Raw genomic sequence first — 20,545 nt, 5'->3', positions numbered from 1 at the left:
GCTGGTAATAAAAATAAAAATAATACTAATAATGATCCTTGTGAGATGTTGAAAGCGCGAATCGCAAGCTGAAACTAGTAAACATTTCATGTAACAAGACGTGAAGTGAGCATTCGGAGCATTTTTTGTAATCGTGAGAAAGATGTGTATCTTTCTAAAGAATTAATGCGAGGGCGAGTTGTAATTTGTTTATATACTGACCTGGGGCCCGTTGCATGAAACTTTTTACCTGAGAAAACTCAGGTTGTTTTTACAGGAGTTTTTGCCCTGTGCTAAAGTAATTGGCGGAAATCAGACTAACCTTAGTTTTCAGTTTTTACCGGAGTTTTCTCAGGTAAAAAGTTTTATGCAACAGGCTTCAGAAAGTAATCTTTTAAGGACTGCATTTAGTGACTCATGAATAGAATATATATCTCACGAACTAAATAATGAGAGCGCGAACCGCAAGCTTAAAATTTGTGATATTCCAACCTGAAAACTGGACATTTCATACTTCTTTTTTTGTAACCAGGAATAGAATGAGTTCCTCAATAAACAATACTTGATGCGAGCGAGAAACGTGAGCCAAATTTTTCCGATTTTCCAACCTGAAAACTGGACATTCTATAGCATTCTTGTAAAAAAAATAATAATAGCTGGGAGAATAGTTTTCAGAACTGAAGTGGCTTCCCTGGGTAAATGATATCTTTATCAATATCATCATTCTAGGCCCACATGAAATTTCCAAAAGTTTGAGCACGTGATTCGCTCGCAACATCTCACAAGGATGCCCTTTTCACAGTATTGACCAAAAAGGTGAATTTTACATCTTCAGATTTGACTTTTTCCCCCAAACCGCTTGCTCTCTACGCTCGCAGAAATGATACGTAAATATATAACTTTAGCATGTTTAGTGATCACTTAAAAAATTGTGCTCAATTTAGTTACTACAAAAACACACAACCTCTTTACACAGATGATAATCTAATGGTGAAAATATCCGTTTGCACCAAATTGCCCCTATTGGCCCCTTTTTTTTTACTTTGCCCCCCCAAAAAAAAAAAAATACGTTCCGCCGCCATTGGCTAAAACACGATCGTCTTCATGGCTAACTGCAAAAAGTTCTTAAAATGTCCCCTTTAGATCAGATCAGAGCTTATATATTTAAAAATTCTGTTCGCGCTTCTTGCTAGCAGTTATTATCTAAATTTAGTTACATAGGCATCTCGCTTTGAAGATCACAAACATATTGCCCATCATATTAACAAAAATATAGCTCGCGCTCGCATTATTTAAAAAGGGTTTATCATGTTATTACATATTTACTTTATTTTATAAGGATAAAGCTAATTATTGACTGTTAGGACTACCCTTTCAAAGAAACAAACAAAAATCAACTTTAAACTGCCGATCAAGGAAAATATGACTAAAAAAAATTCCCCCCCCCCCCTCTATTTGACGAAAGTTGGATCCGCCGGGAGGGAGGCAGGGGGCATCAAAAATGGAATAAAAAACAGGGGAATTAATATTTTCCAAAATGGGAAAGTTCCTTTTTCAAAACAAATATGCCGTTTTTCATGTTTTTTCGAAATAAAATACTCTTTTTAAAGTATACAAGTTAAGTAAAGTTTTCAGGCTGGAATATTGAAAAATTTCAGCTTGCGCTTCGCACTCTCATTCGATTGGTGAAATATGCATCCTAAAGAGGTCACTAAACAGGTTCCTTTTCTGGTCAGTATGTTTAAGCTCGCGTTTTGCGCTCGTGTTAATTCTTTAGTTAGATGCACATCTTTTTAATGACAGCAGAAATCTGCTCGGATTTTTAAAAACTAATTTTCATTTTTCATTGAAATAACCTAAAGTTTAGATTGTGATTCACGCTCGCAACACCTCGCAATAATGCCATTTTAAGAATAACTGACCACAAAAAACGTTATACAACTTCACCTTTGAATTTGTTTTACCAAGCCGCTCGCTCATTATACTCTCTCCCGAAAAATAAAGCCTAAATATACATTTTGCCATAATAAGAAGTCACTTCAAAAAAGTTATTCTCTACTTAATCACTATCAAACAGACAATGACTTCAAGCAGATGATAATCTTAAGGTGAAAATATCACCACAGTCCCAATTTTGACGTATGAGTTTCATTTTTTGGCTTTACCCCCAACGAAAATTCGTTCGGCCGCCCTTGCCTTCCCATCCTCATATGATAATTGAACGGCAACAGTGTCCCCCGCCCCCCTCCCCTTGCCTCTGCTTTCCCGGTTTTCATTTTTCGGATTAACGAACCTTATTTTGTTTTCGGATTAACGAACCTTATTTTGTTTTCGGATTTACGAACCTTATTTCGTTTTCGGATTAACGAACCTTCGGAAAAACGAACCTTATTTTGTTTTCGGATTAACGAACCTTATTTCGTTTTCGGATTAACGAACCTTCGGAAAAACGAACCTTATTTCGTTTTCGGATCAACGAACCTTCGGAATAACGAACCTTTTTTCGTTTTCGGATTAACGAACCTTCGGAACAACGAACCTTATTTCGTTTTCGGATTAACGAACCTTCGGAACAACGAACCTTATTTCGTTTTCGGATTATCGAACCTTCGGAATAACGAATCGTCGGAATTACGCCACAAATGTTCGGATTAACGAACCCTTTTTCGTTTTCGGATTAACGAACATCGAGGTATAGGCAATTTACGTGTTTCGGAATTACGAACCTTCGGAATAAAGAACCTTCGGAATTACGAAGCTTCGGAAATACGAAGTGTAACCGTTTAGATAACCTGGTCTGGAGGAAAGAGTACGTTTTAAAACTCGTGTTATTCCAAAAGAATATGATAGGGTTTTATGGTAGAATATTTTTTTGCGTAATTTTTGTAATGATTAGGTCTGGAATAAAGACAACGTTCTAAACCCCTTTTTAAAAACAGGTTCATAGGTTCAATGATTGCTTGGTCCTAGATTTTGAGTTATTTCTATTTTACTATTAGCGTTATTTTGAAAAACAAATGACTGGGTCTGGCTGAAAGGCTATGCTATATATCCACTTGGCGTTGTGGCGTGCGCCTGTAATCCAAGCTGTGGGAAAGTTTCAAATTGATGCAGAGGTTCGAGCCCCGGTCACGTCTTTCGGATGGTGACGTTAGAGGTCGGTCCCAGACGTAAATAATCATATCTGATTGATACACGTCTGACAAAACTCAAATACACACACACACACACACACACACAGTTATCCAGCATTAATAAGATTATGGGGTCTTATTACGGTTTTTGTTGTTGTATTGTTATTTACAATTTTTGAATAACAGGGTTTGGAGAAAAGGCTAAGCTCGATTTTCTTTTTTCCACTAGAATATTGTTATGGTATCTTAGTTTGGACTTATATTATAATTTTTGAAATAACCGGGTCTGGAAAAAAAGACTTTGGACGTATATTATAATTTTTTGAAACTACCGGGTCTGGGCTTTGGACTTTTGTGCTATATGAAGGCATTACTATAGGGTTTTAGTTTTTAGTTTTAAATAACCGGGTCTGGAGAAAAGACTATGCTTGATTTTCAATTTACTCATAGCGCATATATTCACAATACGTTCCGCATAATTTAAAACAACAAAGACATTGATTCCACCAGTTTTGATTAACTGGGTCTGGAGAGAAGACTAGGCTCAATTCTCATTTTTATTCCACTGGAACATCATTATCGTATCTTAGTTTGGACTTATATCATAATACATGTATTTGAAATAACCGTGTCTGGAAAAAAGACTGTGGACTTATATTATAATTTTTTTAAACAACCGGGTCTGGAGAAAAGTCTTTGGACTTATATTATTATTTTTGAAACAACCCAGTCTGGAATAAAGACTTCAGATTTACATTATAATTTTTGAAACAACCGGGTCTGGAATAAAGATTTTGGATTTATATTTTAATCCTTTAAACAACTTGGTCTGGAATAAAGACTTTGGGCTTATATTATTATTTTTTATACAATCGGGTCTGGAATAAAGACTTTGGATTGATATTATAATTTTTGAAACAACCGGGTCTGGAAAAAAGACTTCGGACTTATATTATAATTTTTTAAACAACCGGGTCTGGAAAAGAGACTTTGCACTTATATTATAATTTGTTAATTAACCGGGTCAGGAAAAGAGACTTTGCACTATTGTGCTATATGAACGCATTACTATAGGATTTTAGTTTAGAACGGATTTGCCAAAAATCCCTTCAAATTTATAACATTTGTGGGTAAAGTCATTATAACATTTCTGGGCGATCAAAAATGATTAAAAAATGATTACATTTGTGGGTGAAATTATTACATTTGTGGGTAAAGTGTTATTAAATTTGTGGGCGTTATTACATTTGTGGGTAAAGTGTTATTACATTTGTGGGCGTTATTTGTGGGTGCAACACACCCCCTGCAACCTTGTATGTTAGAGACAAATCACCTTGCACCTTCAAAACGGTCACTTTAATTTCGCGCATTCATCGCTGCGTATCTTTTTTAATTATACATTGCCATTCATTTTTGCACAGCGAGCTCGATTCCTCTTCAATTCCATGAAAATGACATGAAGTTCCGTGCATAATCAGGGCCGTCACCAGCTTTTTTCTAGGGGGGTGCTTTTTATGAAAAAACAACACAAAAACACAAAAAACAACGTATTAACTCAATTTTATGCAGTTATATAGCCCGCCGGCCAGAATGGATATAGAAAGTACATACTGGTCAACATGCCTATTGGTCCTCAATGCAGTTTCGCTGTATCCCTACCCCCCCCCCTCCGGGTTTTTTTTTTTTTTTTTTTTTTTTGTAATTTTTTTTTTTTTGGTTCTGAAGGGGGGTGCGTTCGCACCCTCCGCACCCCCCCTGGCGACGGCCCTGATAATGTAAACAAAGTGAAGATTGATAAACATATAGGGGCGGATCAAGCTTTCGCCAATAAGGGGGGGAGGTAGAATTCCTTCCATATTTTCCCGATCGGACGCTCAAAGTTGATTTTTATTTATTTCTTTGAGGGGCTAGTCCTAAGAGCCACTTCTTAGCTTTATATTCTCAAAAAACATAAATAAATAATAATCTCATATAGCCCTAATTGAGTAGTACGAACGTGAAGCGCGAGTCATTTTTTAAAGGAAATTTCATGTGTTTTTTCCAGAAAATTTAATATGAACAATGATTGTGATCGTGAACAAGATATGTATGTAACCAAATAATTACCGCAAGCACGAATCGTGAGCAGAAATCTTTGCTATACGTTCTGGCCTGATGAAAAAAGCCCTTAATGGGGAATGAAACATTTGGAACAAGTAGGCTTGTGTCAGAACAGAAAAATCAAAGAAACAAAACAACGAAAGTTTGATAAAAATGGGACAAGTAATGAGAAAATTATGAGCAATTGAATATTGCAGTCACTAATGCTATGGAGATCCTGCCATTGGCAATGCGACAAGGATGTTGTGTCACATGTGAACAACTTTCCCTTTGATGGACTATAAAATGCCCCCAAAATGTCTCTTTTGCTTTTTCTTATCATGCTTATGGTGATACAAACTCTTTATCCATGGTTTTATTCTTTGAAAATCTGTATTACATGCCCTCCTATGGAAAGAATACATGATCGACTGATAGATGTGATAAAAAGAGGCAGTCTAGGTGAAGTAAGTACTAAAGTAGAGGGAGAGTTGTTCACAAGTGATATCACACATCTTTGTCGCATTGCCAATGAGGACCTCCATAACACTAGTGATCGCAATATCAAAATACTCTTTCATTATTTGTCTTTTTCATTATTTGTCCGATTTTTCTCAAACTTTCGTTGGTCTGTTTATTTGAATTTTTTTGTTTTCACACAAACTATCTTGTTCCAAAGGTTTCATTCTCCTTTAGGAACAATCAAATAATGCGAGCTCGTGATGTGCACAATATTCTACCGGCCACAAATCGATTTTTATTTGTTTTATAAGAATAGGTAGAATGACTGGTAAATACTTAATGGGTATTTTTAAAATCGGCAGCTTTTACTATAGGGCGCTCGTCGGATGAATAACGTGACACCTTTTTTCCTTGCTAAATCCTATATTTTTTTTAATAATGTAAGTTTGCAGAAATATGATAGTATCAAATTTGGCTTATTTTTGTTGTTGCTCATCACAGTTTCAAATGTAGGCTTATCGACAGAAATAGGAACCTCTCACGAGGGAATAACTCATTCATCCGAAAGATTGACTTTTCTATCATCTCCTCCAGAAGGTAACACAAGTAAGCACTTCTTTATTGCCAATTTGACATATGACTGCTAATGAGAGGTGTGCCATATAGTGCCCATATACATGTACTTAGACTGAAACATCACTAGGAAATGCCCAATAGCTTGGGACTGATTAAGAGTCGATATACCTTCGCATTGTTAATATACTTGTTGACTAGTATTTGAAATAATTAAAGAAAACACAAGTCGGCTACACCTTGAAGTCAGATAACTCTCAGAATATTACCTTAATGACTGACTATAATCAGGCCTATCAGCCGTCAAAGTCTTGCAAAGGCGTCGATCCTCAAGGGGGGGGCAGGGGGGCGATCGCCCCACCAATGAAAATATGGGGGGGGGCAAACATATCGTTTTGCCCCACCAATAATTCCAAATGTGTGCAAAAATAAAATAAGATTGTAATGTTACACAAAAATCAGCAAGCGAGATTGATATACACAACTCGTTCTTTATTTAAAATCGTGCTCAAAATGTCCGCTTTTCAGATTGGAATATAACAATTTTCAGCTCGCCCTTCGCGCTCGCATCATTTCTGATGCAAAAACCCATACTTTTCATGTTTAAATAAGTAAACAGAATGTCCCGTTTTCAGTTCTAAACCTCAAAAGATTTGCAATAATATTTTGTTTGATATATATCTTGTTCTTTATTGAACACGTCCATTAAACTGTCAATTTGATTCAGATCGAAATATAAAAATTTTCAGCTCGCGCTTCGCGCTCACATCTATTGTTATTTTAGACAGCCATCTTAATCATTTGTACCGAAAATGCTTATAATATCAAGCTTTTATATCAGAATATAAAGGAATTTCCCGGGGGAATTTCAGCTCACTCTCGGCACTCGCATTATCTGTGCAGTGAGATATGTATCATCCTCATGAGTTACTGCAAACAGTCTTAAACACGTACCTTTTTCCTGTTTTCAGTTCAATATACTAAAAAATTTTGTTGGTGAGATATGTGTCTCTTTTTTATGAGTCATATATATATTTTTTTTCACTTGCCATTTGAGAGAACCAATATTGGTATCAATTCTATATTACCTGATGACATTAAAATAAGTGTATCACTCAATTCTTTCAAACGATTATTTTAAAAAAATATCACTTATAACATTGTTTGTTCAAGTATCGTGTAGGGTTTGTCTTGGGATATTAATAATTTGTATTTGTATTTATCATCTTTATTTTCTAGTTATGTTAAAATGTTCATTTTAAAATGTTTCTGCTTACATTTTGGTGGCAGCACTGTATAAGACTTGGTTCTAAGCTGTCTCCACATTCTTATATTGATATTTTTGTTTATTACTATGTATATTTATGTGTTTTTATGAATGAAATAAATTGAAATTGAATTGAATATTTATTTATATATACATGTATATATATATATGTATATACATGTATATATATATATATGTATATACATGTATATATATATATATATATATATATATATGTGTGTGTGTGTGTGTGTGTAAAGCTTTACATGTACAACCAGTGGCGTACCGTGGGTCACAGCATTGGGGGGCACCAGCAAAATTTCGAGTCGCTTAGGGAGCGCGCGAAGCGCGCTCAGTTGTCAGGTATTCTGACCTAACAGAGATATTTTAAGGACATGCAGGATATGTATCTCACTGATTAAATAATGCGAGCGCGAAGCGCGAGCTGAAAATATTTGATATTCAGAGCTAAAAAAGGGACATTATAAGCAATTTTTTGTAATCATGATATGTAACTGTGTCGCTAAACAAACAATGCGAGCGCGAATTGCGAGCTAATTTTTTTTTTATATATTGAACCTAATTAGAGAAATTTTTAGGACTATTTCAAAATCCATAAAGAGTATAAATATCTCACCACAGTCATCTAATGCTAGTGCCATCCTTTGCTGATTTTGTTAGAATTACATCTAAACACAGTCATGAAACACCTTTTGTAGTCACTGTAATCATGATTATCATACGCATTTAACTAATCAAATACTGCAAGCGCGAAGCGCGGGATAAAAATTTAGGAAATTTAGACCTGAAGAGGGGCATTCTAAGGCTTGTTTGTATGTATTCCCTAAGACCGAATGTATTTCACTAACCAAATGATGCGAGCGCGAAGCGCGAGCTGAATTTTTTTATTTATTGACCCCAAACATGGATATTTTAAGGACTATGCTTTTTGTGAATCCATTAAGAGTATACCTATCTCACTATAGTCATCTATTGCCAGTGCCAAGCGCTTGCCGATTTTGTTACAATTACATCTAACCACATGAAGTACTTTTTGAAGACATCATTGTTATCATGAGTATCATACGCATCTCACTAATCAAATACTGCGAGTGCGAAGCGCGAGCTGAAAATTTAGGATATTCCGACCTGAAGAGGGGCATTTTAAGGCTTGTTTGTAGGAATTCACTAAGACCCTACGTATTTCACTAGCCGAATGGTGCGAGCGCGAAACGCGAGCTGAAAATTTTTGATATTCAGATCAGAAAAATTGACATTTTAAGGACTGATTTAAGGAGTTCATGAAGAGCAGAAATCTCACCAATTCACTTATGCGAACGTTAGCACGGACAGGAAATGTTTTATATTAAGACCTTAAAATAGGGCAATCACTTTAAGTAGTCATGAAAAATAAGAATATGTCACTACATAAAGCAATAATAACTCGAATTGCGAGGAAATATATTTGTGTATATTGATTTGAAAACGGGAGGTTTTAGTACAACAGGATTATATATCTCGTAAAACAGTCTATGCGAGCACCAATGAAACAAATAATGTTTCATAAAGTAATGAAAAAATGCTTCTTATGTAATATAACATACATGTACAATATAATATAATGAACAATTATAATGAACAATAATTTCTTCTTTCCCCACTACGTTTCTCCTCCCTTTTCCCTCTTTTTCTCCCTTTCCCCGTTTTTTTTTTTTTTTTTTGCCAGCGGATTGGGAGGGCACGTGCCCCCCCATGCCCCCCCCGTAGTTACGCCACTGTGTACAACAGCTTTTGGCAACTCTTTTTTTATTTAAATATTGTAAAGAAATGGATGAAGAGAACAATGGTAGGCGTAGCTTAAATCAAGGTTCCCCAGAGCTATCTACCCTTTGGAAAAATTGGTGATGCCGAAAAAATGTCTCTGCCGGGAATCGAACCCGGGCCCCCAGCTTTGAACGCCGGTGCCTTAACCACTAGACCACAGAGACGGGTTAATGGTTAGGGCGAGCCAGATCCGATTGACCGTCAGATAGACAGATTTTCGACACTATACCAATTATATTTTCCTTTGTTGGGTGAAGGTGAGTTTTGAACAATGACAAGCCGCCATGCCTCAGCTGGATCGAAGCTATTGCTTTGATACAGTACACGTATGGGAGAAGAAATACAAATGTGTAAAGCTTTACATGTACAACAGCTTTTGGCAACTCTTTTTTATTTAAATATTGTAAAGAAATGGATGAAGAGAACAATGGTAGGCGTAGCTTAAATCAAGGTTCCCCAGAGCTATCTACCCTTTGGAAAAATTGGTGATGCCGAAAAAATGTCTCTGCCGGGAATCGAACCCGGGCCCCCAGCTTTGAACGAATATATATATATATATATATATATATATATATATATAGTGTGTGTGTGAGTTTGTTTGTTTTGTGTGATCGAGCGCCTTTGAAACCTTGTCATGATTTTGCCCCCCCCCCCCCATCTGAAAAATGGATCGATGCCCCTGAAGTCTTGTATTAACGAAGACTATTGGTATTGTTGGGTGATAATAGAAACCAAACATTCATTGTTCTGCCAACGCACTGGGAAAGTGATGCTTGCAGGGCCAGCAGGGTTGAAGTATACAGGAGATGTAATTGCAAAATGATACAACAATGAACCTCAGTCAACATGACTGCTTATCACATTTTCAATCATTGTAGGCCTGTCGACTGAAATGGGTACCTCTGACGACGGAATAACTCATTCATCCGAAGGATTGACTTTAATGTCATCTCGTTCTCCAGGAGGTAACGCAATAAGCACTTCTTCAAACTTAAGAACTGGCAATATCGCAGTGCCGACTTGCATTTAAGACTGGATACTGTGTACATTAAAGGGAATTGCCCAATAATTTGGGACCCATTTGGACTGATCAATTGACTAAATGCCTTTGAAATGCTCTTGTACTTTTTGGAGTATTTTGATATCATTAAGCTAATGATAAAACATGAGATTCATATATCTCACTTTCCATCTTGCTTAGATGCTAAACAAAATATTGCTGGTCGGAAATTTAACAATGGAGGTAAAGAAAGGGATATCATCTATACAGCTCTATGACTTCAGTTATCATCCATTCAGGTTTGTCAATAAATGTATTATATAAACAGAGACTTTCGACATTTTAAGACTTTGTTAAAGTCAACCTGCAAGTTAAAGTTTGAGCTTTTAGATCCTAATCTGGATGCCTAATTTCTTGACCCCCGAAAACAAACTATGACATTTAGGTTATGATCTGATCACGGTATTCCATTATCCTTTTCTATAGACCAACGTACAACTCCGTATGGTGCAATCGGGGGTGGAGTGGCTGTTGCAGTAGGTGTTATAGTCGTCATCATTGTCTTCATTACCTTGAAACGCAAGTAAGTAGACACTGACAGAACCAAGCCCAGACCGACCAAGTATATTATGCTATTACACTAGATGGGGATAGGGTCATGTCCCCTAAAAATAGATCAAATAAATGAATAAGTGAATAGATATATAAATAAATAAATATAAATTAAAAAAAACTTCAACGACCAAAAAAGTAGAAAAAAAATAAAATGAAAGCGAAAGAATGGGTTATTATACTATTGTCCAAATACTTATGTCAGAGCTTATCAAAAATAGATTTTGGAATTAAAAGGGTCAACAATCTGCACGTTCACATCTTTTTTTTAATGATTGCTCCATTCGTATTATCAATATTGTTAGTATCATCATCATCTATATATATATTTTTAATATTGCAAAGAGAATAGCAAGAAGAAGAAATTAAAATAATAAAATGCACTAATAAAAAGAATAATGAGTTTCATGTAACTGTTTTTTTCTTTGTGTGTTATTGATTCTTTTTTCAAAGGTCCAAGGAAAAAGAGGACCAAAAATATGGAGTTTGTGAGATGACTGGAAACACACCCGGGTCTCCTGGGTATGAGAATTCTATCGTAGGTTTCCATGAAGCCACTGATGGGGATACAACGGTAAACAGATAGAAACATTCAAGAACAGTTCTTAAAGGAGGATGAAACCCTTTAAACAAATCGGCAGGTCTAAATGCAAAAAAAATAAATAAAATAAATGAATCAATAAATGTTTGAAAAAAAATGAATAAATGATAAGAAAGTTATAGACATTTGAATATTGAGGCCACAAGCTACAGCAGTCCTCTCATTGGAAATGCTAACAAGATGTGTGATGCCATTACTATTAAACATAAACTAATGCTATGGAGATCCTCCTATTGGCAATGCGACAAAGATGTGTGATGTCACATGTGAACAACTTTTCCTGTGAGGGACTATAAAATACACGCAAAATGTCTCTTTTTGCCCTTATGGAGATACAAACTATTCATCCATAATGTATTCTTTTGAAAATCTTTATTACATGCCCTCAAATCATGCATACAGACCCCGGGGGCCATACACTGACGAGTGGACATAGGCGGCGGAAGCAGGGGTGGGGGCGGGGCGGACGTGACCCCCCTTAATTTGAGGAGGGGGGACGGTCCCCTTTCATTTTTCCCCCCTAAATTCACGTGGACCTCCCCTAATTTTTTTGGTTTCCGCCGCCAGTACCAGTGGATACCATGCGCGACAAAGAAAACACGTAAGAGGATGTCTTTTTTAAGATGGGCACGTTACGTACGTAACGTAATAAGGATGTCAAAAACACTAAAATAATGAAAAAAGGGTATCTATTTTCGCTAGGAAGGCTACGTGTTAAGGGTCAAATTTGCGAGGGTATAAAAATTAAGACTAAACTGTGTTATAAAGGATGTACTTATTACCCTAACAGTCAATACTACGTGTTTAGAGTAAGATTTGTGGGAGGTGGGGCTGTAACCGACGACCAACGTCCATGACATAAACAATTGAAATATCGCTGTATTTGTTTAGGGCTTCAATTCAGGGAATACTTGCCAACAGTATCGTATTGTTTCCAATTCTTGTTAAGGGAAGGGTTTTACACGCCAATACTTGTTAAGGGGTGCATTTTCAGAATATGGAAATTACGTGTTTAGGGTGCTTTTCGAGACCCCATGGTCGCGCATGGTATCCACTCGTGAATGGAAGTGGCCCCTCCGGAATATAGACAGAATACATGATCTACTGATAAAAAAGGCAGTTTAAGTGAAATATATATTTTAAAAAAAAGTAATGGGAAAGTTGTTCACATGTGACATCACACATAATTCACGCATTGCCAATGAGAGGATATACATTACAGGAATTATCTCAGCTTCAAATTCGCATAACTTTCTTAATTGAGACCTTTCGTTTTCTATGACGTGCCATGTGGACGTACGAGATTAAGGAATTTTGGGAGCACTGCGCATGCGCGAAGTAATCTGTGACGAGCCTTCTCGTTCACTGACCAAATCTGTGACTCGTATTTGAGGGTTTTGACGTTCGGTGTCATAGTGCTCGAACGAGCGCTAGTTCGTACATGATGACGTCATCCCAGCTTGGCAAAAATGAATGAAGCCGCATCAACACTCGAGTTTTGTTGATTCAGCAGGGCTGGTAAACTGCAAATTACTGCTTGTTACCAGCTTTTCCATTACATTTAGTGTGTCCTGTTTTCAGACACTACATATCCGATAGGTAATTGATGGTTTATTTCCAAACAACCCGCCAAACAACCGTGTTTTTCGGCTTTTTGCGCAAGAGTGCAAATGTTGCACCCACAGTCGCCCCACTGGTTCGTAGCGTGATGCTACGCCTGATTCTCCGGCCAAGCATCGGCCCACGGCCCGCTCGCTCACGCTGGTATATGCTGTGGCGTGGTACGGGTACGTCGACTTAAATCGAAACTGTTTTCATCAATGTACGAACGTGATACTGAACGAGCGGTGTCACCACTTGCGGTGAACTAGGAATACGTTGCAGTCGCAGACAATCGAAATCTCTCTATTATTTATTCTATATTTCTCTACGTTGCCATTTTACTCAACGTTTTTTTTTTCACACAAGCTATCTTGTTTCAAGTATTTAATTTTCCTTTAATTTCATACTTGTATCCTCATGGGAGGACACGTCATAGAGGTCTCAGAAAACATGTCATGGACAACATCTTTGCATTATCATCATAGAATGGGCAAAAATAAAAGGGGAGAGTTGTACTTCTGTGACATCACAAACCTTGGTCGCATTACTAATTCGAGAATCTCTTCAGCATTAATGATGAAAATTCAAATGTTCATATCTTGGTCCGATTGTTGTCAAACTTTAATTCTTATTATACTATGATATTTCTATTTTCACACAAGTTATATAGTTCCATTTAAGGCTTTCATTCTCGTGTGGCCAAAACTTGACTGAGTTATTCTTAACCTTTCGCATCGAATTATGTATACTCTTATAATATATCGCTACCCCAAAATATGTGGATTTTCAGTGTTACTTGAAGCGCCTGTTTGCATTTCATATTTTAACTATCCGGTATTTTGGACGTCTCAACGTTTTGCTCTCATAAGGGAGCCTTATATTCTGACAAGAGTGCTGAAGTGTCGAAATTTGATAGTATTATTCTCATCACTTGTTTATAGTTTCAGCTAGTATAGAGAGTGGAGCTTGACGGAAGCATTGGGGCCAACTCCCGGGGGGGGGGGGGCACTCGACGAAAAAAGTGGTGGGGGGTGTGCCGCGGGCGAGACAAAAAACGGGGGCCTTGGAGCGGTCTTATTGTAAAAAGGAGGGTCCTTGGAACGGGCTTCGGAACTACAAATGTTTGTGAAAACTGGGGTCCTGGGAACGGATCGCCAGCGTGTGATTGCGTATGCATCCCTATGGAACGGGTATGCGTGTATGATACAGCTAGCCCGGCTGCACGGCCGAAGGGTGCGCTCGCGCAGAGGTGATGGTTGGACAGTGCTCTGCGGCCGCTTATCACCAAAATTGCAGCTCACTGTAGCAGATCAATGCGATCAACGGCGTAACGAAAAATAAGCGATGCTTTGGAGCGGATTTCTTTCTTCTTTTTTTCTCGATAAGAGGAAAATGCTATGCCTTGGAGCGACTTTCTTTGTTCTTTTTCTCAATAAGACAAAAATGCTATGCCTTGGAACAGAAATTTGAGTGTAAAAATGGGGGTCCCCTCCGCGGCGGCACATACCCACTATGCATTATATACTGAGTGCCCCCCGGGGGCCAACTGACATTACAAAGTTTATTTGATTGAGTGATATCATTTTTTAAACCAAATATTACCGTTTATTTTACTTGAAGGATGATCTGTACGGGGTGGTCGAGAAGGATGCCTTTTCAGCCCAAATGAAGAGAGGTACCATGATAGTAGATTACGTCAACGTGAAAGGGGAAGCTGGCAACACTCCTGCCGTGGCGGAACCAGATCATAGCTATGAAAACATGGCAGCTGATACGACGAGCAATGACGCCATGACATCGAAGGATGTGGGTGGTTCGGATGAGTTGTACGCGATGTCGACCAAACATCGTCTGGGACCAGACGGTCGAGAAGTTGTCAAGGAAGAAGCGGATATGTATGCGGTACCAGATAAAGGGCGAAAAAGTCAACCTTCCCGTGATGCTTTAGGCAAGTCCCTTCCGGTTGAGAAAGCAGATGACGCTGGTGATTTGTATGCAATGCCGGATAAGAATCGAAGGAGCAAGAATGCTTTAACTTCCTCCAGGTCAGATGATATTGAAATGATGTATGCTATGCCAGATAAACCAAGGTTTGGTCAATTACATGATGATGATGATACAACCGAAATGGTAGAAAATGAGTTGTATGGATGAAATTTTGATCTCTCTCACGTACTTTCAGCAACCAAACATTTTTGCTAAAGGCGATTAATGAAAATCATTTTGAAAGATCAATCAGTAATACTTTCATCTATCATGTCTATTTTTGTGATAATCGTTGCAAATCAGAGGTTAAAAAAATAATCGTCTCAGCTTGTCACCCTAGTATAGGATCTTAGGGACCGGATGCATTCGGATATGGTAAGGGTCGGTGTGACGTGGCCCCATAGGCGGCTGAAGCGGGGGGGGGGACGGGGCCCCTAAAGTTTAGGTGGGGGTACGGTCCCCCCCTAAATTTTTTTTGATAACCCTTTTTTTTTTTTTTTGCTTGTCAAAAATTTTTTGGTAAGCAACTAATAAAATTTAGGTTCAAAATCTTTTTTGGGGGCGCTTGTCAAATTTTTTACCTGTGTCCATCCCAAAATTTTAGGTGGACACCCCCTAAATTTTCTGGCTTCCGCCGCCAATGCGTGGCCCCAAATTTTGAAGCCAAGCACTTAACAATTAAATTCGCTATGAAATGAATTGCTAAAAAAAACTAGATGACCTGCTGCCTAATATATATGGGGGTGATTGGGAACTGGAATTTAATGTAAAATGACGCCTTAAACGAGGGGTTCATAGGTCTTATGGCATGAAATCGAGAGACTGACCGCTGTTTGTCGAAACGGTGAAAATGTTATGTTTTGGGCTGATGGAAGGACATATACAGTGAAGCAACAAAATACATGAGGGTATGGGGTTCACATACACCTTGTCGTCAGCAGTTCACACGCATAATATTTTAATGATGATTATTATTACTATTTCATGAATGCCCTGTACATTGACAGAAAATGAAGAGTCAAACAGTGTCTGACATCATAAAGCAGTTTTGTATGAGTTTATTTTCTTTTAGTTTTTTATTTTCGTTTAATTTGTGACTATGTTTATTATAAAAAATGTTCATTCATTAACGTAACTTTTGTTTGATAATTTGTACATATATATGTTTTACTGTATTCCTTATGTTTTTATTTGAAATCATTAAGATGAACTTGAAACTTTTCATTGACAAACACGTTCTGTCCCGTTCCCTTCGTTTTGTTTTAGGCGTTAGTTCTCGGAGACCCCTGGCAGTTCATGTTGAATTCAAATTCCCAAGTAGAGGGCTTCTTATTTCATAGTAACTTCAGTTCTTAAGGGAAGATGGGGCCGCACACTACTACCCTGTCAAAATCCTGGGGTAGGGCCGGGGATGGGTTTACATACCATGTGGTAAAAATCGATCTAAATTATATAGAGATAACAGAACATGATATTTTGTTATGCATTGTGTTCTTTCAAAATAATTCTTTCTGATTATGTGCTAGAAATATCCACTATTCTATTAAGTTCTCACCACCACTTGACCGAAAACAAAAGGGTCAATGAACATTGCTTTTAAGGAAAAATAATATGTAGAAATGTATCAGCCAGCATGTGGAACGATACAGGGTTACTTTGTGTTTACTGTTATGTCTACATTCTGTATTCAGCATTGTGATAGTAAATTAATCCATATGGGTTGTATTTGTATTCTTGTAAATGTGTGGGTTATGCATGTTCCGTTTAATATGTCAGTTTGTGTCAAGACAATGTGACTCGAATATGTATACCATTTATTGAACAATTGAAGTATTGTGAACTTTGACTTTCATCAAGTATAATCGGAAATACTTGTGCTTTGATTTCAATGGCTGTCGAGTAATTCGGTAATATTCTGCTTAGTAGCCTGTTATCATAATAGACCAGTTTCGTAGTTACTTCAGTGACAATTTTTGTCAAATGACCTTTCATTTCTTTCATTATGATAGGCAGATTTCAAAGCAAGATATTACTTAAGCATGCCTTACATATCAGGATGGAGACATTGAATAGACCAAGTGACTAGAATAGCACACCACTTATTTGTTGCATTTGTACTTTGAATACATATGATAACATGTTGTACAATGTACTGGCAAACTGTGGAATACCAGTCGGTCGTTCGTGGACGCATTGTTTTTTTTTGTGGGTGTAAATGAAAAACACAATTCAAAAGAATATATGAATAGACATCAAATTTGGTGCTTATCTCACTAAATTTTAAGCCACTATGTCAGTTCAGTACTTATGACCTTCCTCGCTGATCATGCGCAGAGTGGAACTACGAACTGGCTTATAATCATTAGAAGCATCGCTAACATAATGTAGTATTCTTACCATTTGAAAATACTTTCACCTGACTTGTATCCACTTGAACAACGGAAACAGACATATTCTTTACCTTTTCACGAGACCGCCATCATTGTCATGCTATCGGTCACGATGGCTGTCTCTGCGTTCCTTTCAATCTGTCAATTGTCATTCTGTTTAATAGATCATATATCTTTTTTCATTATTTATATTACGATTACATGTATTGTATTATTGATTTGTTTTCTCAACTTTGTATAATGATAACACAATCATTAAGAAGTGATAAGTCATTTGTTTAAGTTATGATAATCTGTCATTACTGTATTCCTATCGGGGTCCACCCGCCAGTCACAATTAAGGACCGCTAGTCATCGTAGTATAAGGGTCGCTCTTCATAAAGTTCAATGTTCGCTATAGTCATGATGAACGAAGAGGGCTTGTCATAGTCATAATCATGCAAGGGGTCGCTAGTCGATCGACTCATAGCAGGGAAAAGGGTTAAGATATCTATAATAGGCTCTGCAGTCAAAATAGAAAAGGGTCGCTAGTCATAGTCGGAGAATAGGGTCACCAATCATAGCATAAATGGTCGTCGTTCGTATTGCAGGGCAAAAATGTCGCTATGATAATGGGAGTTTATGGCTATCTCTAAATAATTTTAACAAGCAATGGCTGCGTGAAGCGCAAAAAAATGGAGGTTGTTATTTTTATGTAGAATTTTCCCTTCATTTTCCCTTTACTCTTATTTTTCTTATTTTTGTATAAGAGCTAGATCGTGCTGATGAATGCATAACATAGAATTTAAAGCTTAAACGAATATACAAAATAGAAAAACAAATTGGCATTCAGAATAAACAATTATCAAAGTTTGAAAAGAAATGGAAAACCCTACAGCCCTCTTTCATGTAATAGTTTGGGCAGCTTGATGGAAAACGAAATCAAATGTGTCATTATAACCATTCATTCCTGAAATGTTTTCTTTTTTGTTTTTGTTTTTTTTTTTCATTTTAATTTGTTTTGTATTTTATTTCATTTTGTATATAATATGTATAATGTATAATGATTATGTTTTTTATATGCATATGAAGTTATGGATAATAAAAAATCATTGAAAGAGAAAAAAAAATATTTTTTTTTATTATTCTTATACACTTTTATTTCATCCTCGGGATATACATGTATTTTCCCTATTTTCCTTTGTTCTGATTTGCATTTCATTTTAGTGTTTTCATTTTTATACCCCTTACCTTTTTCTCGTAGTAAGGTGTTTTATGTATAATATGGAATTAACGTCTCTCTATTTCACATTATATCACGTACAGTATACACTTATGTTTCTCCAAATGGGAGCCTAATTTACTACAAGCTATGCCTTTTATTTAGGCTTTGAGCGTTATAATAAATACTTGATTTTGAAACGCTATGTTATTTTCCTATTTCTATGTATACATTTTTATTATTTGCATAAAAGTGTAACATTAAATACATTCATATTCAATTGAGATATATCTGAAATGTAGTCTTATGCCACAGTCGCATTTGGCTTGGCTGGAAAATACATTGAAATAAAACATGCTGCTATAACACAAATATTATTATGGATTTCGTTATTTCATTTATTTCGACTATTGCGTAATGCAAAGCGACAATATCGGGGTGATTTTTTTACTATGATGAATATCCAAGCCAGGAATATGAAGTTGTAGGTATCCGTTTTATTGGAGGTTCATATGTGCTCAATACATTACGTTTCTCTTTAGATTTTTTCCCCTCAAGCATACAACTCACCCCTCTTATAAATCTTGTTAATTGTTTAAACCCCATATTCCCACATGTTCCCACTACACCATGGCGTAGTTTCCTTCAGCAAGAAATTCATCCACATTGTGCTGCACTCAACCCAGGTGAGGTGAATGGGTACCTGGCAGGAATTTATTCCTTGAAACGCGTGTGCGCTGTAATCTGAGTAATTACAGCTGCCAAGCTACAGCTGGGGTAATAATATCCAAGTCCTTTGGAAGCGCATAGAGACATTATTAATGTGATATGCGCTATACAAGAACTGTAAATTATTATTATGTTCCTTGAAATAGCCTGCTGTATCTTATAGGGTCTGTAAAAGAAGTAAATATCTTTTGATAATTAAAAAAAAACCTCTTGCGTATAGATGATTGAACGCCAAAAGATGGTACCACCACAGTCCCCTTCATAGAATGAAACCTATTCCAGTGTGTTTATACAGTAGCTACTGCCAGGAGCATTTTTTTAACGATTTGTTTTGTATATTTTAATATACAAATAAAAGCAGAAAAATAATGACTTGAAGTGCCATGTCCCGATAGGGGTTATCCTTGTACTTGAAATGGTTCTGAATGCATTCTAAAGCAATGTGATTTTTTGTGCTTGGTCGTAATGCCCCCTCCCGTTATAATCAGCAATAATTTTTCGCCGGGGGGATTACTGACACAATTCCCAGTTGTTTAAAGTGAGTATAATTTCCCATCCCCGTATCGCCTTATGGCAAGCCCTTTACCCTGTATTGATTTATGAACCCCCGGAATACCCCCGACAAATACAATAATAATAATGTAGTTAGAAACTGAGAAAAATTATTAATTTTTTACTATAATCATTCTACAAAGAAATATGTTATCATGTTTTCCTACTGGAGTAGGTTTCATACATTAATGTCACAATACTAACCATAACTTGATGGATGAGAAATAAATTCTAGGTTAAGACAAGGTATAGGCCTATGATAAACCAGTTCTACTTTGGTCCAGATTTTAATGATATTAGCTACGCATGGTCTATTCAACCGGCATGTGGGGTTGAATGGAAGATAGATAGATAGATAAATAAATTTAGATGGATGGAAGGATGGATGGTTGGATAGATCGTAGATAGATAATAATAAAAATAGGCATTTATATAGCGCCATCTATCTAGAACTATTCTATTCCGAGGCCCGTTGTTATTATTATTACCCCGACTTTAGCTCGAGCTGCCTTTCAGCGCTCAGGCATTCAAGGAATTAATCCTGCCGGGTATTC

General features: G+C 36.8%; 1 protein-coding gene across 1 annotated transcript; it reads left to right on the top strand.

Moving 5' to 3' along the window:
- Positions 1-11,403: 11,403 nt before the first annotated feature.
- LOC121431365 lies at positions 11,404-15,317 on the top strand. Its single transcript, XM_041628904.1, has 2 exons — positions 11,404-11,504; positions 14,754-15,317. Exons 1-2 carry the CDS (start codon positions 11,424-11,426, stop codon positions 15,285-15,287), a joined length of 615 nt encoding a protein of 204 aa, XP_041484838.1. The 5' UTR covers positions 11,404-11,423; the 3' UTR covers positions 15,288-15,317.
- Positions 15,318-20,545: the final 5,228 nt, after the last annotated feature.

Source organism: Lytechinus variegatus, chromosome 17, assembly GCF_018143015.1.
Source record: "Lytechinus variegatus isolate NC3 chromosome 17, Lvar_3.0, whole genome shotgun sequence".
Taxonomy (NCBI): Eukaryota; Metazoa; Echinodermata; class Echinoidea; order Temnopleuroida; family Toxopneustidae; genus Lytechinus; species Lytechinus variegatus.
This window is presented reverse-complemented; position numbering and strand designations above follow the sequence as displayed.